The sequence below is a fragment of the Gavia stellata genome, chromosome 31 (assembly GCF_030936135.1).
Source record: "Gavia stellata isolate bGavSte3 chromosome 31, bGavSte3.hap2, whole genome shotgun sequence".
In the NCBI taxonomy this organism is placed as follows: domain Eukaryota; kingdom Metazoa; phylum Chordata; class Aves; order Gaviiformes; family Gaviidae; genus Gavia; species Gavia stellata.
Window position 1 is genome coordinate 4,165,850 of NC_082624.1, and position 23,315 is coordinate 4,189,164.

Sequence of the window (23,315 nt, forward strand, 5' to 3'; positions counted from 1 at the left end):
GGGTGGGACGCGGGCAGGGCTGGGGACGGGGACGCGCTTCTCCCACGGACGCTGCTGGGTGGAGGACCCGGATGGGTGCGGGGGACCCGACCGGTGTAAATAGCGGCGGCGCCTGTGCCCCTGCCCGCTCCGGGATGGAGCTGGCGGGATGCTCTCCCAGCATGGAGGCAGAGCCCACGCCGCTCTGCGCCCCGAGGGAGGAAGCCTTCATCTCCTGGACTGGCCAACCAGCATCATCCTCGCTGGCGTGAGCCCCGCGCTCTGCCCTCTGCCGCGCAGCCGCTGCGGGACCCCCATCCCCTCTGGCGTCCCCCCGCATCCCCCCGGCCCTCTGCACCAGGGCTGACCCCCGTGCCGGCGGCGCAGCTCCTGGGGAGCCCCGGCCCTGCCAACCGGGGCTGGGGCTCCCTGGGCACCCCGGGGGGCTCAGCGGAGAGGCTGGAAGCACCCTCCAGGTTTTGAACTGCTCCCGGGGATGGAGGGGTGCTCGGGCAGGGACCCCCGCTCCCGCCAGCGCCGCTTCGGGGCTGCAGTCGTGGTGCACGTGTCCGCAGTGGTGCGGGGGACGTCGCGACGTCCCCCCCGTGTCGTGCAGCGCTGTGCCGTGTTCGCTCTCTGCTCTAGCCGTCGCTGTGCCGCCCGAATCCCCGGCCCCGCGGCCCAGGAGGCAGCCGGAGGAGCCGGGGCTGGGGAGAGGAGCTGACCCCCCCACCCCGTCCCCCACCTCCGCCGCCCCCCGCATGAGCCGTCGGCAGCATGGCGCTTGCGTGCCGGCCCCCGCGGGTGCCCGTTCCCCGTCTCTGTGTACCCGATGCACGCTGTAACGGTAGAAGAGAACAACCCCCCCGTCCCCGAGCATCCCTGTGCTGTGCTGCCGGTGTTTCAATAAACTGTGTGCGGTCGCCACCGGCCATGTCACGCGCCTCTGTCCCCCGTCGGGAGCTGGGAAAGGGGTCTAGACCCTTTGTCCGGCTCAGGGAGGAGGGGACAGGGCTGGGGGGGGACACGGGGTGGCACGGAGAGATGCTGTGGCAGTGAGGGCGCAGCCACGGGCACCCTGCTGCCCTCACCAGCCCTGGGACAGCCACCGAAGCTTGTGTTCGGCACCTCCTCGCCCATCACCGGGGCTGCAAACCCGTCTGGATGAAAAGCCCTGGTGCCCATCACCGTCCCGTCTGGGCACGGCCCACTCCAGGGCGTCCCAGCCCCTGCCAAGGCAGCGCTTCCCACGCTGACACCATTGCATGGCCCCAGTGTCCCGCTGCAAATGGGGCGAGCGGCATCCCCGTCGCCCCATCAGGGATGCCAACAGCAAATGCGGAACGAAGGAGGGGACGCAAAGCTGCGGTGCCGAGGCACGAGGGAGGGCGAGGCGGGCGCGGGGGCCCGTGCCGCAGCCCACCAGCCATCTGCCGCCGGCTTGCCGCGGGCGCGGGCGGACAACGCGGCATGGGGACGTGGCTGGAGCACGCGGTGGCTGCAGCACGCGGTGGCTGCAGCACGTGGCACCCATCGGCCCCACGCCAAGGGGGGTGACTTGCTGTGGGGCCACACGGTGCAAAACAAAGGTGTGGGGTGAGCACCTACCTGCAGAGCTGCCCAAAGCAGAGTCCCGGGGGAGCAGGTGGCTCCCTGCAGCGACACAGCCCAGCACCCAGCACCCAGCACCCAGCGAACGACCCACCGCTGAGCCATGCCACCCGCCTCTGGGAGACGGTCCAGCCGCTCCCTCGTCAGGGCAGAAGCAGATTGCAATTAGCCGATGGCTCTGCTCCTTCTGCGGCAACTCGGGGAGCCCCGAGGACGGGGGTGTGCTGTAGGGTGCTGGGGTGCTCCCCCCCGTCCGGTCCAGCCCCAGTTTCGGATGCCGTTTTCTTGGGGGGAGGCTGGGGGGGAAGCAAAGAGGCTGGGGCTGCCCCCCTCCAAGTACAAGGGTATTTATTTCATCGGTACAAGAGAGAAACAGCACCTTCTGTGTGTTGGGCTCTTCCTGGTAACTGGTTTGTACATTCAGAGAGCTGCGGCCGGCTCGGCCCGGGGCGAGGAAGGGGAGCGGGTCCTGCTCGGCTCTCCCTGCGCCGGGGGGGGCGGCTGCTGGCGGAGGGGACCCCCCCTCTGCCCCTGTGCCCGTGGGTGCCCGAGCCCCGGGGCCCCGTGCGAGCGTGTCTGAGTGCTGAGGTTGGCTGTGTGCTCCTCCGTGCAGTCTGTGCGGGGCAGCGCTCCCCCCTTCCTTCCTCCCTGCCCTCCTCCTCCTCCTCCCCTGCCTGTGGGGGGGCCGGGACCCCCGGCCCTCATTTCCTCGTGTGCAGCGTGTCCTGGAACTTGGTGCTGGTGTAGCGAAGGTGGAAACCCTTCTTGTTGATGGTGTCATCCGAGTGGAAGCGGATCATCACCGAATCTCCGGCTGAGTAGACCTCCTCCGGGGGCTGCCGGGGCGAGGGAGAGGGGTGCTCAGGACCGCGGGCATCCCTGGGATGCGCGAGCATGGGAGGGGGGGATTTGCTATGGGGAGGGTGCAAAATCATTGCACCGCCATGTACAGCCCCAAATCCCCCCTGGGGATTTCTCTGCACCAGCTTGGCTCAGCTTCACCCATCGCCGCTGTATCCTCGCACCTCTCCCTGCTCCCCCCCACCCCGTCGCTCCCCCCATCCCCAGCTCACCCCGGACCCGCAAAAGCGACCGAGACGTGGGGCCGTCCCGTCGTAGCCGTCGAAGAGCTCCATGTAGTCGTAGCCGCAGTCGGCTTCCTCCTCAATCTCGAAGGTCTGGAAGATGAGCTCCACGCCGTAGCCCTCCTCGGCCATGATCACCCACTCGCAGTCCGAGCCCCCCGGGTAGTTGTTATCCCCGAATTGCGCGTGCGAATACAAGTCCTTGGTCTTCACCTCGGCACGGACCTGGCCCCCACAGACTGGGGGAGAAGCCGACAGTGGGGGGGAGGTTAGGAAGGTCCACGGTCTCCCCCCACCCCATAACCAGGAGGTTTCCCCAGCCCCACGGTGGTACCTGTGGTGTGGGTGGCCTCAAAGCCCTTCTTCTGGACAGAGTTATCGGAGACGAACTTGAGGAACATCTTGTTGCCGGAGGAGACGAGGGGCTCGGGCTCTTTGGCTCCGCAGAAGCGGCCGAGCACCGGGGCTTTGGCATCCTTGCCATCATAGATCTCCAGGTGATCGTAGGCGCATTCCTGCTGCGCCTCCACGTCCAGCTCCGAGAAGGTCTGTAGAGGCGACGGCCGAGCCGCCGGCGCTCAGCGGGGCTCGGTGGAGGGGACCCCCCGTGCTGCCCACACCCCCCGGTCCCCCCCATCCCTACCAGCTTGACGCGGTGCCCCGGCGTGGTGGTGATGGCCCAGGTGCACTCCTTCTTGCTGGGGTATTTATCGGGCCAGTTAGGGCTGGTGATGGTCCCCGAGATGGATGTCACCTTATGGTCGCAGCCAGCTGCAGGGACAGCGGGGGGTCATGGGTGCGGGGGGTCCTGCCGGGGATGCAGGGGGGGGTCTGGGGCGCGGACCCACCTTCCTTGCAGTCGTGCTTGTTGTCGTGCAGCACGAAGCCGCTGCGGCACTGGCACTCGTAGCTGCCGAAGGAGTTGAGGCACTCGTGCTGGCAGCCCCCGTTGTTCTTGGAGCACTCGTCCTTGTCTGCCGAGAGAGCAGAGGGACCGCGGCTGAGCGGGGTAGGAAAGACCAGTGGCGGCCGGCATCCCGGCACGGCGTCCCGGCACGGCATCCCAGCGTGGCACAGCCCTGCCCGGTGCGTGCCAGTTCCCAGCCCCACGCCGCTGCCCTCCAGGGAGCGACCAGCCAAGCAAGCGCCTACGGCCAGCAGCAAGCAGATCTGCCGTCCCTTGCCCGAGCCGGGGCAGCTCCCGCGGGTGCACGGGTTGGGTCCTCCTCTCCCTGGGCTAACCCATGGGCACAACCATTACCTGCTTACGGTACGGATGGGGAAGGCAGAAAAACACACAGTGACAACCAAAGATGCACAAGAAAGACCAGGACGCGGGAGTCCCTCTTTACTCATCGATAGGGAAATGTCACAGACACGGTAAAAATCGGGAAAAAAAAACCAAGTCAGCTGGTCAATGACAAAAACAACGGGGATGGGGCGGGGGGGTGCTTAAAACAAAAAAAAAAATTAAAAAAAAGTTAAAAATAAGGCCAACAACCAGTTCTGTCAAGCAAGGGGCTGCCGGGGCCAGCGGCACGGCTCAGCTCGGCTCGGCTCGGCCCCAGCGTGCTCCCGCGCGGCGCCCGGGGCCGCAGCGTTCCTGAGAAAGATGGAGAGGACGGCATGGCTCAGGAGGGGCCCCGCGGCCGCTTCTGCAGGCGAAACTTCAGGCCGGGTGGGCGAGATTTCGGGGGCTGCAGCTGCTGCTTCTTCTCTGCAAAGAGAGAGGGAGAAAGGGGGGGAGCGATGGGGGAGCGGGGGGCGGTGGGGGGCGGTGGGGGCGGTGGGGCATGCAGAGCGGCAGCCGGGGAAGCAGGCAGCGGAGGGGACCCCCGCGAGCCCCTCGTGCAGCCGGGGCTCGGCGGTGAGCAGCTCTGCGGGGAGGAAGAGGAGGAGGAGGAGGCGGCAGCATGGCTGGCTCCGGGAGGATGAGGATGGGCTTCGGGTGGGTTCCTGGGGGTGTCCGGGTTGGGGCGGTGTGGGAATGGCAGAGGAGGGGTTTGGACTCTCCCGGAGCAAGGCGTCCCCCCGGGCTGGCCGTACTTACCTCCCAGCACCCACCACCTGCCCCGATGTCCCTATCGCCGGTGTCCCACGGCTCACCAACCCCCCCAGAGCCCCCGCTTTGGGGCCGGGGCGGGACGCCCCATGGCCCATCACCCCTCCTTGCTCGCCCTCCCCATGGGGCGATGGTTTGGGGAGCGGGCAGCGGCGGGGGGAAGCCAGCAGCAAGCGGGCACCAGCCACCCGAGCATCCCTCTCCGTTCCAGCCTTGCCCCGTGCCCCGGCTGGCGTGGGGAAGGGGCGATGCCGGAGGAGAGCATCCCTCCTGGAGCCATCGGCAGCAGTGAGGGGGGTCCTGCCCCAGCCCCCCCAGCCCTTCGGGGCAGCCCCAAGCCCCGCGGCCGCCTCTCAACTGGAGGCTATAACCTGACGTCTCCTAGGTCTGAGAGAGGAAGCGAGGCGGAAAGAGGCTCGTTTGGGGATGGGAAGGGGCTTCGGATGGGCCGGGTGGGCTCAGAGCAGCTCCAGCACCGGGGGAGCGTGCGCGGCATCGCCCCGCCGGCAGGACGGAGGGAGCCTGGGCGGGCGAGACAAGAGCGGAGAGAGTTGGCAGAGGAAAGAAGCCCACCCGGTCGGTGTCTTTAGCAATCCTTTATTCTAACCAGCTTGCTTGCCGCGACCCGGCGTTGCCGTGCGCTCACCGTTATCCCTGCGTGCATCCGACAGCTCCGGGCTGCTCACCGCCCCGCAGCCCCCACCTGCACCTATCACCCCACTACGGACCCCCCCGTGCACCGGGGCTCGGCAGAGAGCCGGGGGGACGTACCTGGGTGCCGACACCGTGGTGAATTCCCGGGCGAACGCATCCTTACGAGCGAGCCGACGGAGCCGGCTGCTGCCTCCCATCGCCCCGGCGCGCGAGGAGGAGGAGGAGGAGGAAGAGGAAGGGGCCATGTCTTCGCCAGGGAAAAACGGGCGCCCAGGCGGCCAGGCTGCCGGCGGCACCGAGGGGCAGGGCTCGGCGGCTGGCCGCGTCCGGAGCGGCAGGGAAGGAGCTCAGAGACCCTCTGCGGCTAAAAAGGAGCCGCACGGGAGATGCTTTGCCCAGGGCTGGCCAGGAGCGACCCCGGGGGAGGACCGGAGGAGTGACCCTGGTGTGGCCGAGTCCTCCAGCGTGGTCCTGCTGCCGGGAAAGCCCGAGACCTGAGCGGTGAGGGATGGAGGAGAGGGTTGGGTGGTCCGGGATAGGAGCAGCCCCCATGGGACCACAACACATCCCGGCAGGAGGAGGAGGAGGGCAAAGGGGAGAGGAAGGGAGCCCGAAGCATGGCGAGGGGAGACTCACCCGGTTGCCCCGCGGTCCCGCTGCCACTCGGCCGCTGGGCTTTCCCCGAGGTCTCGCTTTGCTGGAGGGTGCCGGCTCCCGACGGCTGGGCCCCGCTGGGCCACCTTACTTGCCTTGGTTTTAATTAAAAAAATAAAGCAAAGATACTCTACCCCTGGCCCGCACGTCTCTGCCGCTCCGGCCGGCTGCCGGGCTGCCTCGGGGAGCCCCGAGGGCTCCTGGGGACACCGGCTCCTGCCGCTCTCCGCAGCCGAGCGGCCACGCTGCCCCTCAAAAATGGCCTCGATGGGGCCAAAAAGCAGCGGGAGGTGCAAGGCATCGGTGGTCCAGTCCAGCCCAGCCTATCCAGGAGGTGCCGTCGGTCGCTCGCGGCCAGGCTGATGTCCAGGGCACCGCGCCGTGCCGAGGGGGACCCTCTCTTGCATGAAGGTCCCGCGGCAGCCCCCAGCCTGGGGACCAGCCCTGGGTGATGCTTGGATGCGGCCAGCAGTGCATTTTGCTCCGTGTCCCCATCCCTACGCCCCCCAAAAACCCAGCGGAAGGTGACACCATCTCCTGGTGGGGTGGCCCGGGAGAGGAGAGAGGACCACAGAACAGACAGGGATAAGCAGGTAATGGTTTTTGGGAGGAGGGACCACTCCAGAGACCTGAGACATGGTGGTGGCTGGATGCCGATATCCCCCCACCCCGGCACTGGCCGGGATGCGGAGCACCCTGCCCGGGAAGCGGAGGAAGCCCGTGGCCGTGCAGTGTAGCGGGGTGGAGCAGCGCAGCAGGCAGCAGAGCGAGGCATCGCCGCCCTCCCCGTGGTAGTGCCACCCGAGGGGTGCAGTGCCCGGCCCGCGGCGGGGCTGGGGCAGGGAGATCTGCTCCCCCCTGGCCAGTGCTGGCCCCTCCAGGGCTGAGCACATCCCTGTCCCCAGCGCATCTCCCTCCGCCTCTGCGGATGCAGCTGGAGCCCAGCACCCACTGGCCATTTGGGGACCTCCCGGGAGCACCCCAGCATCTGAAGTAGGACACAATTGTCCCCCCCAAAAGAGTTTTCCCCTTGAGAGGCAGCAAAATGTGCTCCCAGCTGGGCTGCTGGAGGCTGGGGGGTTCAGACCCCACGGGGCAGAGACCCAAGGATCACCTTGCCGCCAGGATGGGACCGGGGGCTGCACCCCTGGCGCAGGCAAGGGCAGGCGTTAGCGGCGGTTTGGGGGTGCGGGGAGGGTCGGCTTGGTGAGGGAGGGCAGGGGATGCCCGTGCCGGGGCCGGGCAGCTCTACCTGAGAAGAAATGGGCTTTGAAGCCCTTTTTGGAGACAGTGTTGTCGGACTTGAACTCGATCCTCATGTTGTTGTACTGGGAGGTGATGACGTCCGGCTTCTCGGCGCCGCAGAACTTGCCGTGCAGCTTGGAGTCGGCGGTCAGCCCGCTGCGCACCTCCACGAAGTCATATTTGCAGACCTGTGGGGTGCAAGACGGGGCAGGCACAGGGCTGGTGGCACGGCTGTGCCACCCTGCAAGCCACCAGCGGCATCGGGGGGGACACAGGATGGAGAGGGGCTGCTCCCTGGCTGACTCACATCATTGCCCTCGGTCTCGAAGAAGTCGAACTGCAAGGAGATGCGGTACTGGGTGGGGGCCACCAGCTGCCAGATGCAGTTCTTGTTGGGGGGGTACTCCTTGGGCCACCCCGGGCTGGTGATGGAGCCGTTGAGCTTGGTGAGGAAACCTCCGCAGGCGGCTGCAGCGTGGGAGTCACCCAGCACCCGTCACGTCCCTGGGCTCCCTGGGATTAGGGATGCTGTATGGGGTGGGTGGGGGGGCGGCGGGTGGCACTCACCCTCGCAGCGGCGCTTGTCGGAGGCCAGCTCGTAGCCGGGGTCGCAGGCGCACTTGTAGCTGCCCAGGGTGTTGACGCAGCGCTGCTCGCAGCCGCCGTTATTGGGACGTGAGCACTCGTCCACCTCTGGGCAGGGGCAGCGGGGCTGAGCGGGCAGGCAGGGCTGCCGGCCCCCCCGGCGTCCCCCTCCCCGGCGCGTCTCCTACCTTTGAAGAAGTTGACGGCGAAGCCCGCCTTGTTGATGGAGCCGTCGGAGACGAATTTCATCCAGAGCTTGTTGGAGGTGCTCTTGATGTCATCCGGCTTGTCGTAGCCGCAGTAGCGCCCGATGAGGCTGCTCGACTCGCTGCTGCCGTCCCGGATCTCCAGGTAGTCGTAGGCGCAGCTATCGTGCCGCTCAATCTGGGGGGCAGTGTTAGTGGGGGGGACACCGTCTTGGCCCCAGCATCCCCAAACCCTGCCTGCCCCTTTCCTTATGCACGCAATCCCAGACCCACGCACCCACCAGCCAAGGGAGCTGCTCTGTTGCGCAGGGAAACTGAGGCACGGAGGTAGTGCAGGGGGATGTGGGTAGCCAGGCAGGGCAGCGACAGCCCCGCTGCAGCCCCAAGCTGTCCCGTGGGGTGCGTTGGGTCGGGGAGATGCTGCTGGGGAGTTTTCCCCTTCCCACCCCAGCGAAGGGGGGGGACCAGCACGGCGTGGGGGCCATGCTCACCCACCTCAAAGGACTGGAAGGTCAAACCCACGTGGAAGCCCTCAGAGACGGTGATCTTCCAGACGCACACCTTGCTGGGCCGGTAGTCATCGGGGTAGTTGGGGGACTGGATGTGCCCGTTGTCCTTCTTCACGTCCCCCCCGCAGATGGCTGGAAGGGAGGAGAAGCTGCCTGAGCCCTCCCTTGCCCCACCGCCGGCCCCGCGTCCCCTCCCTGCCCGTCCCTACCTTCGTAGACGGCGAAGAAGCCTTTGCCCACCCAGTTGCTGCTGCTCCGAAACTCGACCCAGAGGCGGCTGTCGGTGGAGATGATGGGCTCGGGCAGCTTGTTCCCGCAGAACCTGCCTGGGGACGAAGGCGTGCTGGGCTGCCGCTGGCCGGGCACCCTCCTCTCCCTCGCCACCACGTCCCGGTCCCCCCACCGCGCCCACCGGCAGCATCCTAAAGGGAAAGCGCTGCTTTTCCCCCCACTCCCCTCCGGCTTTTCTGGCTGTTTCACACAAACTAGTTATTTCAGAGTGCGGGGTCAGCCGGGACTTGGGGAACATCCAGTTCACGGGGATGGGACCGAGATACTGGCATCTCCCTGGGGAGAGATGTGCTGGCTAGCCGGGTCAGCTGGACTGGTTTCACTGGTGTGGGCCAGCAAGCTGGGAGCCCCCTTCACCCCAACAACCCCTCCTGGGCTGGCCCCCCCGCCCCAAGGGCTTTGGCACATGGTGGTCAGGCAGGGATACAGGCAGAGGGGAGCCCCTCGCCCCGCTGCCTGCACCCGGAGCATCCCCACGCGGCAGGGCAGGAGGTGAGGGCAGCGGGCAGGCAGCGGGGCAGGCAGCGCCGGCCAGGCTAAGAGCTCCCGGTTGGTTACCTCGCAGCGTGGCCTTTCTCCAGAACCCGTCTCTCACCTCCACGTAGTCGTACCAGCACAGCCGGCTTCGGTAGAGGTCCAGGGTGGTGAAATTCAGGATGATCTAAGGTTGGCGGGGAGGGGAAAGAGAGTGGGGTGAGCCCCCCGCTGTGCCCCGCAGGGTCTCCGTCTGCCGGAGCGTGGTGCTCGGCCACGCCGGCTGCCAGCGGTCCCGATGGCACCCGCACCCGCTCCGTGGTGATGCCCGGCAGCATCCCGCACCGCAGCGAGGCACCGGGTGGGGGGATGCTGGGGTTAGGGGCACCCCAAAAAAAGGGGAGAAGATGGGGCAAGGAGGGAGAGGAGGGCTGGGAGGAGGTGGGGTGCCTTCGGTGCTGCACTGGCAGCCGGTACCTTCTCTCCGGGGGTGACGGAGATCCTCCAGACGCAGTGCATATGGGCAGAGTATCCGTTGGGGAACTCGGGGGAGGAGAAGTTGCCCTGGCTGTCCTGGAGCGTCTCCCCACAGGCTGTGAAGGGGGAAAAGCAGGGGTCAGACTCCTGGGAAGCCCGCTGGCATCCAGACGGGTGGCACTGGGTTTGGACCAGCTGCTGCCCCCAGCCCCCTGAGCCCTTTTACCACCCAAATTCCCGGCCCTGAGGACAGTTCTGCAAAAAAAAAACCCCATCACCACCTTGCTGCAGCAACCCCAAAAAGCCCCAAACCCCACCAGAGCAGCTGGCGATGCTCCCGGCTCCCCGGCACCCCCTCGCAAGCACCGTGCCCCCCGCCCGGCCATCGAGCCCCAGGGGCAGGAGCCGTCCCATGGCCCCCCCATGCCCTGCCACGCCGCAGGGGCCCGGCTCGTCGCCCGGGCTCCGGGCAGGTTTACGCGGCCGCGGCTGGATCCATCCCAGCACTGCCATCTGGAAGCCACATGATGCCGTGGCCACGGCACACGGCACTTCGCGCCGGCTGTCGCGGGGCCAAGGCGGCCACCCCCCACCTCCCGCTCGGGGGGGCTGCGAGATGAAAGGTGAAACGTTAAAAAAAGGCGGCGTGAAACCTGGGCTCGCTGCCTTTTTTCCCTCCTTCCTTCACAGTGGAAACAAAGGGAAGGGAAAGCCGGGCTGCAGAGGGGATTTTTGGGGGGGCTTTTTTCTACACCCCCCCCAAACTAATCACTTTTCCTGCTCGCGCTCGCAGCCCCGCTCCCCTGCAGCCCCTGACCGCGGCACGGCCAGCTGCCGGGGCCCCTCACAAAGGCGTCCCTCTTCCAGGCTGCTAATTAGTTGCTGGAATTAAGCGGGAGCGTGCGGGAGCCAAACTCCTTGCAGATGTTGTCAGTGCAGTCCCGGAGCACGTGCCTGCAGCCGGGGGACTCGTGCCAGCTTCCCCAGCACCCGGAGCAATGCCATTGCTTGTGGGTCATGGTCCTCAGCGCCCTTCGAGGTGCCAGCATGTGCGCCGGTTGTGCCGAGCATCCCCGGCTCTGCACCAGCCCCTGGACTGCCGTGGGACCATGCTCTCCCATTCCGCCGGTAACAGCCCTGCGTAACGCCCGGCTGTGCCTCATCCAAAACCCTCTTGTTGTTGGGGTGGCTCGGAGGATGCTCTTGGAGGACGGTCTCCGAGGATGCTTTGCTCTCGGAGGATGCTCTGCTGTCAGAGGATGCTCTCAGGGGATGCTCTGCTCTGTGAGGATGCACCTCAAGGATGCTCTTTGGGGGATGCTCTGTGAGGGATGCCTTTTTCTCAGAGGAGTGGGAGGAGAGGGCGGCTGAGGATGCCCTTGCTCACGCAGGCAGAGCCCCGTGGCTCACCCAGGTCTTGCATTTAGCTTCTGCTCACAAACACCCCAGAAAAGTGCCGTGGATGGAGAAAGGCAACTTGTGTGATCCTTGCAGGGGGTCTGACGGCAAGGAGCACCCCAAAGAGCGTTTTTCCACTGGAAGGAGGGGATCCAGCCAGAGTGATGCTTCCTTTGTCAAGTCTTGGGGTGAAAGCAGAGCCGTTTCCCAGGAGATATGGCCCGGTGTATCCTCACCCCAGGCTGATCAGCCCGGCGGTCGCTCCAGCCCCCCGGCAGTGACACACCGCCCCGGCCCGGGGCCCGGCAGAGCCATCCCGGTGGCACTCACCCGGGCAGCGGTAGAGCTTGCGGGCCTGGGCGATGTCCCCTTTGCTCAGACGCGTCCGCTGGCCGATGGCGGGCCGGACCCCGTTCACGTCGTACTTGGGCAGGATGGTGTCGAGGAAGATGCCCCTGGGGCGAGAGCAGGGAGAGGCTGAGCAGCAGCTGGGAAGCACCAGGTCTGCGGCTGCTCCCCGCTGCGGAGGGAAGGATGCTAAAAACAGCCTGGTTAATTAAAGCCTGCAGGCCGGTGAGTCAGCGGGGACGTGTCCCTGACTGAGGTGACCGTGGGGACAGCACCATCCCTGCCGTGGAAAGGGGTGCCGTGGGGCTTCATCCTGCCCCGGCATGCTTCGGCATGGCTCCACCGGAGCTGGGGGCTTTGCACCAAGTGCATTAACCCCTTGCAGAGCTGATAATGTGCCACTGTCCCCTGGGGCTGGGGACCCTGTGCCACCATCCCCAGTGCTGGGGGGGGGACGGGGACGTGCGGGTAAGCCACGCCGGCCACGTACCTGGAGAAGGTGTTCCTGGCATAGTGCATGATGCTGTCGAAATCGTACGTCTCGCCCAGCGACTCCACCTCCTCCGGCTCCATCTTCAAGAAGTTGTACTCCTGCCCTGCGGAGGCAGGATGGGGACGCCGTCAGGGGGGACCCCGGCTTTGGCAGCACCCCATGGCAGCGAGGAAGAGGAGGAGGAGGAAGGCTGGTCCCTACCTGGCTGGATGTTCTCCCGGATGATGGAGACATGGTCATCCCGGTCAGGGCGTGTGTGCTCGTGCCAAAACCCGATGACGTGGCCCAGCTCGTGCACCACGATGCCAAATTTGTCACAGTTTTTGCCAATGGAGATGGCCTGGGGTCCCCCTCCTCGGCGGCCCACGTAGGAACAGCACCTGGGAGGGAGGTGGGTGGCACTGGCTGAGCCCCAGCTCACTGGGGGGACACCCCTGTGGTGTGGGCATCCTGGTGCTTCCCTGGGTAAAGGCATGAGTCAGGCCAGGATTATCAGCCCCCCCCGGTCCCGCTTGGCGTGGAGCATCGGGGAGGCATCCCTGCTGCCTCGGCTGGCTGGAAGCTTCAGCCGTCCTGCCCACGTGGGCAGCTCAAGCTGTGCCTCCAACCTCAGCTCCTGCCCCCGGGCTGTCTGGCACGGCATGGCACGGCACAGCACGGCATGGTACGGCACGGCTGCAGGCAGCCCTGGCACCCCAAGCTGCTGCTCCCATGGGTGCCCGTCCCCCCGTCCTGCACTGTGAGTGGACTTTTGCCCGTGCCCCGCAGCTTGGCTGGTCCAACCCTGCATGCCAGACCCAGGCTCAGGGCTTGCACCAGCGCGGGGGCACGGATCGGCACCCCCAGCCGCCGTGCACAGCCCGTTCCAGGGGAAAGCCTCCTCCTAACCACCATCTGCTTGGCTGGGGCTGTGCCCTGACGTGTGAAGATGCTGAGCTCTTCCAAACCCCTGTTTCCTTTGGCGTCAGCCCTGCTGCAAGCCCGGGCTGGTGCCGCGCCACCAATCTCAGCCCCCGGCCTGCGGCGGCGAGTGCCACAGGTCGGTGGTTCCGAGATCTCCTGTGCCCCAGCCACCCGCAGGGACCAGACCCCAGAGATGGGTCCCCTTTGCTCCCCAGCCCTCCGCGAAACCGAGCGGGTCGGACCAGCCGGTTAGCACCACGCACATGCCGACGTGGGCATTTTGGTGCCAAGGCACGTCAGCTGGACAGCCTAACTAGTGCTCCCATGAGCTGCCGTGCTCGCTCTTTGCAATGCAAGAGCCAAGGGGCAGGGTGGTCCCAGTGCGTGCCCGGGACCCCCCGCCACGTACCCGCAGGGGCGGTAGGTGAAGACGATGTAGCTGTCCTCGTCGTTGCGCTCCAGGAAGGTGACGCAGGTGTGCTTCTCCCAGTGCCGCATGGCCTGCCGGAAGATGGCTCGCTGGCTGCCTGCGGGAGGGGGCGGCGAGGGCCGTCAGCCCGGCATGGGGAAACTGAGGCACACCGGGGATGGAGCATCCCGCCCCGGCTCGCCTGCACTCACCGCTGAAGTTGCCACTGATCACGTAGGGGATGACCCCGTCCGGCCACACTCTCTCCGGCCGGGACGTGGCGGCGCGGCGGCTCCGTGCCCGCTGCCGGCCCCGGCTGCGCGGTTGGTGGCCCGGCCGTGGGCTGGCGCTGGTGGCATTGCTGCCTGCGGGGAGGTGGGGGGTCAGCGCGGGCAGCCCCCGGGGACGGAGGCAGCCGGGAGGGCTGGGACCGTGGTGGTACCTGAGGAGTTGGTGGGCAGGCGCGTGATGGTGTGGCGTGCCAGGTCAACCACCCGGTCCACCTGGAAGAGCTGCAGGTCCTCCTCATCCAGGGCGATGTCTCCCAGGAAGGCGGCTGCGGGGGGCAGGAGGTGTGAGCCCCCCATGCCTATGCCGGGGGACCCCAAAACCCATTGGGGCTGGGCTCCCTGCACCCAGCCTCTCCAGACCTGGCATGCCCCTGATGAGGAAGGCAAGCCCTTCCTCCTCCTCCTCCTCCCCCTTTCCTTCAACTGGGGGCCGGGAAGGAAAGCGAGCGTGGTGCCGGCCGGGCTCCCCCTGTTCCCCAGCCCGCCACCGTGTCGGCTCTCCCAGCAGCTGGAGCCAGCCCCACGCTGACATCTGGTTCGCATAAAGCCCGGTCCATCACTTTTTAGGGTTTCTGTTATTATTTGTATTGCAAAACTGCTTTCTTTTCGCTTTGCAAAACCCAACGCTGGGCTTGGGACCCCCTTCCTGCCTGGCTCCTGCCCCCAGCCCGGTGTGAGCTCTGACAGCCTCGGGATGCTCCAACGCCCTCCGAGTCATCTGCCACCACGAAGCAAAGCCATATGGCCCAGGAAGCTCCGGCTGCGCCCAGCGCCCGCAGGAACGGAGCCGGCCGAGGGGCGTCCGTCTGTCCGTCCGTCTGCCGGGGCCATGAGCCCCTCCAGCACCGCTCTGCCACGGGTCCAGCAAGGCTGAGGGTGCAGAAATGCTTCAGCATTATGGGGCAGGAGGACATAATCCTGCACAGCCCTTCCTCCTCCTCTTCCTCCTCCTCTTCCTCCTGCCTTGCTCTCCGCTCTCCCACGTGCCACGGCCTCGCCGTGAGTCAACGCTGCAGGACGCAGCTCCCGGCTTCGGCACTTGGCTGGCTCCGAGCCCCGGGGACCCGGCTTTTGCGGAAACGCCGCGGCCCGCGCGCGAGGGCTGGCTGAGGTCATGCTGTGCCGCCGCGCCAGCACCGGCACAGAGGCTCTGGATGCGGCCGGCGTTGGGTGGAGCTGGGTCTCTCACCAGGTTTGTGGGCACCTGGGGAGAACCGGTGGCCCTGGGCACCCCCTGCCCTCACCAGCCCCTGGGGAAGGGCAGGGAAATGGCAGCGGTGGGGAGTGGGGTGGCTGGACCAGCTCAGGGGCTGATGGGGAGCGGTGCCAAGTTCGCTCTCCAAGCAATTAGCAAGTGGATCCCAAAAGAGCCACTAATTACAAAAGCAAGGCGGGATGATTAGGATAACCCTGACAAGTCCAAAACAACCGGCACAGGGCGAGAGGACCAGCCCAGCCACCCCAGCTCGACCGGCTCCCGTGCCTTTGCATGGCACCAAGCCCAAACCCTGCTCCAGTGGTGGCGTGGAGCGCTTTGGGGTGAAAGACCCACGTTTTGGGTCTGTCCCAGGCACCGGCCGGCCGGTGGGTGCATCCCAGCAGAGGAAGCCCTGGGGCGGAAAGCAGACCTGCGGCAAAGCCAAGGGAAGAGCAAACAAGCTGGGGCCGGCACCTCCCCTGGCACCGACCTGCCGCTGGCATGGCCAGGCTGCAATTTGAGGGCAGAGCAGAGGCAGGAGCCGGCCCCGGCCTCCCCGCACCCTCCCCGGGGCCGGGAGAGACGTGTCCGAACGGGCAGCGCGGGGGAGGACCGGGACCGGAGAGAAGGACGAGCATCCCGTGCCAAGAGCTGCATGGAAAGACAAGGGAAAGTAAGCTTGCTTACAGCCGAGCAAGCGCCGGCAGAGCCAAGTGATATAGAAACCATATGTGAGGGATTTGGGATACGTGAGAGAGCCGGGCAGGCGAGCGTGGGGACGTGGGGCTGGTTTCCCAGGCGGTGCAAGGCAGCTCGGCTCCCCTAAAAATCCCCAGCCCGGGGGAGAAGGCAGCTTGCTGCTCGGGGAGGGGACATCAGAGCTGTGCGGCGGCGGCGAGGGGGTGTCCCGGCAGCGATCCCTGTAAGGACACGTTGGGGACAAGCCCAAAGCTGGATTGAGAAACTTCCACGTTGGTTTGGGCTGTGGTTGCGTCCTCCTCCCGCTTGCTCCCCGTGCACCCTGGCTCTGGCGACATATGGGGTGTCTTGGGGGGGGTCTCTGCTCACCAAAATCCCCCAGACGCTGTTAACCTCCCCGAGGGGCTTCGTTGGAGACGCTGCCACGCTGCTGCCACTGCTCCCTTCCCGGTTTGTGCCGCAGCAGCTCGCCAAGCGAGCATCCTCCCTCCAAGGTGGAGGGGACACCCTGCAAGCGAAGGGGAACCCCTGCAAGCGGGGTGCTCACGGGGTGAAAGCGCCCGCCGTGCCGGGGGCAGGAGAGGTCCCAGCCCACTGCCGCGGGTGGCGAGGAGCTGCCAAGGCTCGGCAGAGCGCAGGTCGGAGCAGGGGGAAACGCACGGGGAAGCCGGGCTGGGCTGCAGCAGGGAGATGCCAGCCTGGCTTCGTGCTCACCTGGGAGCAGACAGCACCCAACGAGGCATCGCACCTCTCAGCACCCATGCCCTGCAACCTCCACCCTCGCCCCGCCGGGGCACGGTGCTGCTCGGGTGCCCAAGAGAGCCCAAGCCGTGGGGCAGGGCTCGCCCACCGTCCCAGGAGGGGACCCAGTGCCCCCGAGCCATTCCCAGCCTGGGAGGCCGTGGGCTGTGCCGCAGGGGCTGCCCTCTGCTCAGCCCAGCGCTGGCCACGGAGGCACCGGGGGCAAGGTCCGAGCTGCGGCGGTGCCAGCGGGGAGGATGCGGTGCCAGCGGAGAGGATGCGGTGCCAGCAGAGAGGATGCGGTGCCAGCGGAGAGGATGCGGTGCCAGCGGGGAGGATGCGGTGCCAGCGGGGCACCAGTTTCAAGGCCAGGCACTGGCCACGGTGGCATGATGGTCCCATCCTCATCCCCGTCGGCCGGAGAGGAACGGGGACGGGAGTGGGGAAGGGGAGAGGGGGAGTGTGCGGGCTCCAGCCATGCACATCCCTCCCACCACCCAGAAAACAGCCAGCTGTTTGGGACCTGTGGCGAGGCTCCCACCAAGCTCTTCCTCACCCCGAAGCCAGGAGATAACTCAGTCCTCCGCTGTTGTTTGACTTTTTGTGCTATGTGTTTTCTTTCGGGTTCTTGGAACGGTGACGTAACCCCCGGGGCTGAAGCTTTAGACAAACAAGGTTTTTCATTCGGACCCGGGCCAACCCCTGCAGCACCCTGTCCTGATGCTACAGGCATCTCTTGCCCACGCAGGGCTCGGTGGCTGTCCCTGCGGGGTCCCTCTGTCCCCCCTGCCATCCCACGCAAGGGATGCGGGAGCCGCTCAGCATCCTTTACACCTCTGGGCAAGGCAAGCAGCGGAGAGGGGTACCCGTGGGCCTGACCTCTCCGGCATTGCAGGGATATCGGGATGAGCCTGACCTCGGACTCCACCAAGGTTGGGAACCGTGTCGCAGGGAAAAAAAATATAACCCGTGGGAAGAGGCCGGGGCGCGAACGCGATGTTCTGGTGAGCAGGCAAAAGCAAACAGAGCGGCGGGGAAGCCTTGGCAGGGGAGGGCGGCAGATAAACAGGACGGGATCATGTTCCAGGTCAGTCTGGGGCAAACGAGCCTCCGTGTGCGCACCGGATGGGAAGGACCCTTGTCCCTGCGCAGCTCCGAAGCGGCACTGGGCAGGATGGGCTCCCGTGGCTCCAGCGGCACGGGCAGCATCCCCTGCCTGGGAGCAACGGCTCAACCCAGCCTTCCCTTGCCGGCTTAGCAGCTCCGGCCCAGCCGCCGTGAGTCCTCGTGCCATGCCGAGCCACGAGCATCGCTCCCGGTGCGAGGCAGGGAGCAGAGGGGAGGGTTTGGAGCGTGCGAGGAGGCAGGGAGCGAGCTGCTCTGCCCCAGCCAGGGACAGAGGCATCGCTGGGGTGGGATGGAGGAGAGTGGTTTAATCGGTGCATCCTGGCCTCGGCCGAGCTGCTGGGTCGTAAAGCCGCGGAGTCACTGGGGCAGCATCCCACTGGCTCGGCAGAGCCGTTAAATATGTGAGGAATGCTCCTCGCGCCGCCCCCTCGCCCCCGCACGCCATCCCAGCTGCGCCCGCTGCGAGCTCCGCTCACGGCAAAACACGCCGGGGTCACGGCGAGAGGAGCGGGCACCCCGCTCGGCCGGGCCTGGGGGGTCCCCCCTGGCCTCGGGGGTCTGCCCTGCCCAGAGAGCCCTGGGGCGGAGGTGTGGGTGCAAAGGCGGAGGGATGCAGAGCATCCCGGGGGCCGTCGGGGCGGGGGGAGCAGCCCCCCACTGCTGCTGCCTGCTGCCGGGGTCCCCGCCGGGTGCCAGGGCTCCCCCGGCTCCCCACAGCCTGCCAGCGGCCGGTGGCCCCGCAGAGACCCCGAGGACAGCGGGGACAGGACAGAGGGACGCAGCGGAGGCGAGCCGGGCCCTCTCCTCTCCCTCGGCAGCAGCGGTGCAGCCCCTCTCCCGGTGCCCCTCGCCGGCAGCCGGAGAGAGGGAGCAGCCAGCCTGTAAACGCCGTGGCGAGGAATATTTGCTTTCCCAGAGCACCTTCCGATGAGCGCAGCAGGCACAAAGCAGGAATTCAAGCCTCGGCAGCCAGGCTGGGAGCCAGGCCAGATCAAGGCCCCTCTGCAACCAGTGGGGAAACTGAGGCACGGGGGGATGGAGCCGGTCAGCACCGAGGGGCAACCCCCCCGAAGAGCCAGTCCTGGTACACAGCCGCTCTGCTATGGGTCACTGTCCCTGCAGGCAGCCGGGAGCCCCTGCCCGCTGTTTCCTCGCTGGCACACCCTCGTCCCAGCCGGTGCCTTTGCGAGACCCAGGGCTGTACCAGCACCGGGCACCCTCCTGCCAGCAGCCCTGCCCTCCTCTCCCCAGGGCGCGGGCAGACAGCAGCACCCAGACAGCACCCAGGCAGAGATGCTGAAGTACACTGTCCAAGACAGAGGGATAATCACTCTTCCCAATTCCCCTCCCGTCTCCCCTCTGCATCCCTCTGCAGTACAAGGTGCATCCCGTCCGGAGGCAGCACCCCTCTCCGCTGCCGCTTCCCTGGGCATCCACGGCCAAATTCCCTCCCCAGCCCGGGGCATCGGGGTGCGAGCTCCGAGCCCTTTGCCTGCCCCGTGCCAGGTGATGCTGCAGCGTAGCGTGAAATAAGCACCGTGGAGCCTGGCCTCTAATAACCACGGCCCGCGGCAGCGAACAGCTTCCAGCTAATGAACGTCCGGGGGCAGGTCGGGAGCAGGAGGGATGGTTTGATCACTCCAGGGGAGGATTTTCCTTCTGCTCCTCTTCCGTGACAGCAAACAGAGGAGAAAGCCTCCTCCGGGGCTTGGCGTGGAGGATGCCAAACTGAAGGCATGTCAGAGCCCCCGGGAAGGAGCGGGGGGAGCGCTGCGGAGCTGCGTGCGGGGAGCGGGCTCTCCCTGCCTCCCCTCTGTAAAGCCAGGTCGCCGAGGAAAACACAGCCCAGGCCAGCGGCATCGGTCACTTGTGACAGGGAGAGCCACTGGAAAGGAAAATATTTGCAAACCGCTCTGCCAAGGGGACCGGGGGGGTTTGTGTTGCATTTCCCTGTGAGGAGGGGTCCCAGCAGCAGCGGGGCAAGAGCGGGGACCAGAGCCCATCGGGGATGGGAACACGCCCCGACACCCAGCTCAGCACACGTGGGGGTAACCCGGGCTCTCACGGCACGGGGCGGCCGCCCCGGCAGCACTGGCCCCCGGCAGCGGCACTGTGCCTGGCCCTGCCACTCGGTGCCGGCTCTGCCAAGGGGCACCGGCTCCCAAGGGCTCCCAGACCTCTGTGCATCTTCCCCAGGGCTCTGGCTGCAAACATATCCCCCCCCGCCTCACGCTTTTATTGCTCAATGCTCTCCCCACCAGCCCTCCCCAGGCACCGGTTAACTCCTTCCGAAGTTCGGTCGCAGCTCCCTGGCCACGCTGCTTAAACCCTCCTGCAGCTCGAGAGAGGAGGGGATTTTCCCCTTGCCTTTTGCACGTGTATGGAGGGGGGTTTGCCGTGCAAAGCCCCCCCCCGGGTAGACGGGACAGCAGTGACCGACAGCCCCCCTGCAGCCCTTGGGCAGGTTGTAAGCGGGAGACCCACCCTCCGCAGCTCAGCGGGATGCAGCGGGATGCTGTTTTCTCTCCCCACCGTGATGCCAGAGACCTCCGGGGAGCCTCAGCAAAGCCACGGGCAACTAGAAGGGCATGTTCTTGCCCAGAAAACACCCCCCACAGCACAGCCAAGATGAAAAATTTGGGGAAAACCACCCATGAGCCATCCTCCCTCCTTTCCCTGTATCCCTCCCGCCTGCTTTGTTCTCCCCGGGTCCGGCCGCAGCTCCCCAAGGCCGCCCCGTCCCACCGGCCATGTGTTTCCCAGCCCCGGCACGGCAGCGGATAAAGCCTCAGGAAACGCCGTCTCCCCCCTCGCCATGACCCGCCGGCGTGAATCAGCAGCCGGAGGGTTTCCCAGGAGCTGGGAGGGGAGAGCAGCGATGGCAGGCGGGTGAACGAGCCCCCCGGCCTCGCCATCGCACACCCGGCCCCCGCCGGAGCACGCCGCTGCGCCGAACGGGTGATTACACAAAGATAAAGCAGATCCCGGGATCGGCCTGAGATTTCCAAGGTCTCTGTGCCGTCCCGAGCCCCGAACCGCAGGCCTCCCGCCGGCCCCGGCTCCGCGGGTGGATTTTTACCCTGCATGAATAAGTGACATATAACGGCTGGAAAATATTTTTGGGCAGCTTGACAAGTGTGACTGCAACCAGTAGCCTCCGCTGACTACGCCTGGAAAGTGTAATCTAGGTGAAACCCAGGCAGCCGGAGCCAGAGCGCTCCAGGCACGGCTGGGAAGTTCATATACCCGGGGAGGGGGGCTCGGGCCCCCAGCCCCATCCATGCACATGATGCACCCCACGCCGCCCCTGCCCGGGGCTCTGCCATCGCCCCACGGGCAGGAGATGCTGAGCCCCCCGTGGAGAGACTGGGAGAGCAGATTCCTTCTGAGCACCCACCCCGGGGGGGCTGCGTGAGCCCCACAGAGCTGCGCAACCCCATGTCCCCCTCCCCGCGAGTGGGGACAGCAGGGTGACAGCACGGTGTGGGCAGCAGAAGCATGCCAGCCCCCCGGTTTAGCCAGGCACCGCCAAACGTGGCCGTGGAGCTGCGGGCAGGGAGCAAGGCAGGCTGCACCCCTCACCGGGTGCTGGGGGCACCCGGGGGCTCCCGCTTCCCGTGGCCGAACTGCTCAGCAACCCCCCTGGGTCCCACGGAACAAGCCAAGAGCAAACCCTCGGGCCAGACATGTTTGGTTAGTGCTCACGCAGGCTCTGCAAACACAGCAAGCCCTGGCCGAGCTGCTCCCCCAGCGTGGCGGGGAGCGGTGGGAGCGATGCCGGCTGCCTTTCCCGGCCGGAGACGTGACCAGGATCCAACCCGGCGGCTGCCCTCCTCAGCGCCGGGCACCGAGACCTGGATATCCTGCTGACCGGGTGAAGGGAAACTGGGGCCACGGTTAATTCCTCCCTCCCCGGCTGCCCGGGGGTTGGTCCAAGGGCCGGATCTCCCAGCGGTCCCGTTTTGGCATCCCTGGAAGAGACGCGGCGGCATGGGCGGCTCTTCCCCTGCCGCGGTGGGGATGACCCGTTGGCACCGGTGCAGACGGGTGGCATCAGTGGGGCGGCCGGCGAGCTGCGGGCAGCCGTCCTGCCTGGGCGGGCGGCCTCAGGATACCTCTGGCATGAGTTGCGCTGAGGAACCCAAATTCTTCTCCCGGCGCTTCCCCTCCCCGTAGCCTTGCCGGGAGCCGCGGTGGCGGCGAGGCCTCGGTGCTCAGCTGTTTCCGGCACTGCCCGAAGGCCGGGGGGGGACTCGCCACCCCAAAACAAAACCAAGCCTCTGCATGGGTCAGGGGGATGCTGTGGGGGGCTCTGGCTGCCGAGCAGCCCCCCGCTGCCGGACCTCACCATCCCAGTCCTGCAGACCCCAACCGGGGGTAACTCCCCGGCTTGTGCGGTGCGTGGCAGGGCCTGATCCGCGCCCCCCCCCGGCCCCCAGAGAAAAGCTGCCATAATTAAATTAGTCACATAAGGATCTCGTAAAGGCAGGCGGGGACAAAGGAGGGGAGCAGCCGCCTCGCTGGCCCTGGGGGGCGATGGGGGTCTCAGGGTGTGCGGGAGCGGGACGAGGTGGGGGTCCTCAGCCGCTGGCAAAGCCACCCCTAATTAGTTTGGCTCATCAGCGGGCGAAGCCCCGTCTCTCCTGTGCGGCTGGATGAAGCGGGAGCGGAGCGGAGGCTCCAGCCGGCTCTGCCCGGACAGTTTTGCAAGCCTAGCTGTTTCAGCCCGGGAGGGCAGGAAGGGAAGGATTTTTGGCCAGAAAAAGCCCTCATGTAGACAAAGTTATATCAACAGACGCCTTCCAGTGCAGACAATGCCATTAAAGAGAAACGTGATCCTCCAGCCGGGACCCGCCAGACCCAAGCCCTCGCCTCCACGCTCAGCCCTGGGTGTCCCTCCCGTGCCTCAGTTTCCCCCCCCCAAATCCTTCTGTCCCCTTTATCTCTCTCTGGCAGATGGGGCCCGTCCCCCCGCAGCACCCAGCCTGCTCCCAGCCCTTCCAAAATCTGAAGAACAGCTCAGCAAGCCCCTGACCCACTACGGGGGGGCACAGAGGGACCCCGGCCCGTGGCAAACACCTCCCGAGCTGAGCCTGGCCCGGGCGTCCCGGGACGCTGCAGCCCGGCCGGCCCCGGGGGGGACGAGCTTTCCCCAGCTGTGGTTTGGGGGTGAAGGAGAAAGCCAAGGGGCACAGAGCGGGGGTCCGGCTCGGGGGTGGGATGGGGGGGTGGGATGGGTCCGGCTCTGGGGTGGGATGGGGGGTGGGATGGGTCCGGCTCGGGGGTGGGATGGGGGGTGGGATGGGTCCGGCTCTGGGGTGGGATGGGGGGGTGGGATGGGTCCGGCTCGGGGGTGGGATGGGGGGTGGGATGGGGGGTGGGATGGGTCCGGCTCTGGGGTGGGATGGGGGGTGGGATGGGGTGGGGGCTGCCCGCCGCCTTTGACAGCTGCCGGTGCGGCCAAGGCTGGGGAGAGAAAGCGGGGCGCCGGGCCAGCCCCCCCCGCCGCTCCCCACCCTAAGTACAACCAGATGCATCCCCGCGCGGGGCCGGCCGCTGCCCCCCCCCAAACCCCGGCAGCGGGGACCCCCGGCCCCGGGGCCATCGAGCCAAGTTTCCCCGTGGAAAGCCGCGAAGTGCGGGGCCGTGCGGGGCACACTCCCACCCCCGCCAACCCCCCGCGCTCCCCTTTGTCTGCCCGGCCGCCCCCCGGCGCGCATCCCCCCCGTCCTACCGGCTTTGCAGGGGTCCTTGTAGTCCAGGGGCTCCGCGTCCTCCTCCTCCTCCTCCTCCAGCACGTAGGAGTAGTCGGGGAAGTGCATGGCCCGGGCCAGGAGCAGGCAGAGGAGCAGCCCGCAGGTCCGCAGCCCGGCCAT

General features: G+C 67.0%; 1 protein-coding gene across 4 annotated transcripts; it reads right to left on the reverse strand.

Annotated features, from left to right (window-relative positions):
* Window positions 1–2,179: 2,179 nt before the first annotated feature.
* On the reverse strand, window positions 2,180–23,315 carry BMP1 (bone morphogenetic protein 1). 4 transcript variants are annotated; one of them, XM_059831570.1, is made up of 20 exons: window positions 23,174–23,315; window positions 13,826–13,939; window positions 13,596–13,748; window positions 13,384–13,501; window positions 12,273–12,451; window positions 12,069–12,174; window positions 11,561–11,685; window positions 9,833–9,948; window positions 9,440–9,542; window positions 8,800–8,916; window positions 8,577–8,722; window positions 8,064–8,259; window positions 7,858–7,983; window positions 7,598–7,758; window positions 7,298–7,478; window positions 3,524–3,649; window positions 3,319–3,446; window positions 3,010–3,223; window positions 2,664–2,914; window positions 2,180–2,426 (listed from the first exon to the last, which is right to left on the reverse strand). In XM_059831570.1, the coding sequence occupies exons 1-20, from the start codon at window positions 23,313–23,315 to the stop codon at window positions 2,292–2,294; spliced, it is 2,937 nt and encodes a 978-aa protein (XP_059687553.1). In that variant the 3' UTR covers window positions 2,180–2,291. The 4 variants fall into 4 exon arrangements, with proteins under 4 accessions (XP_059687553.1, XP_059687555.1, XP_059687554.1 ...); XM_059831572.1 differs by having other exon boundaries at window positions 13,596–13,754; window positions 13,814–13,939; window positions 23,174–23,297; XM_059831571.1 differs by having other exon boundaries at window positions 13,781–13,939; window positions 23,174–23,297.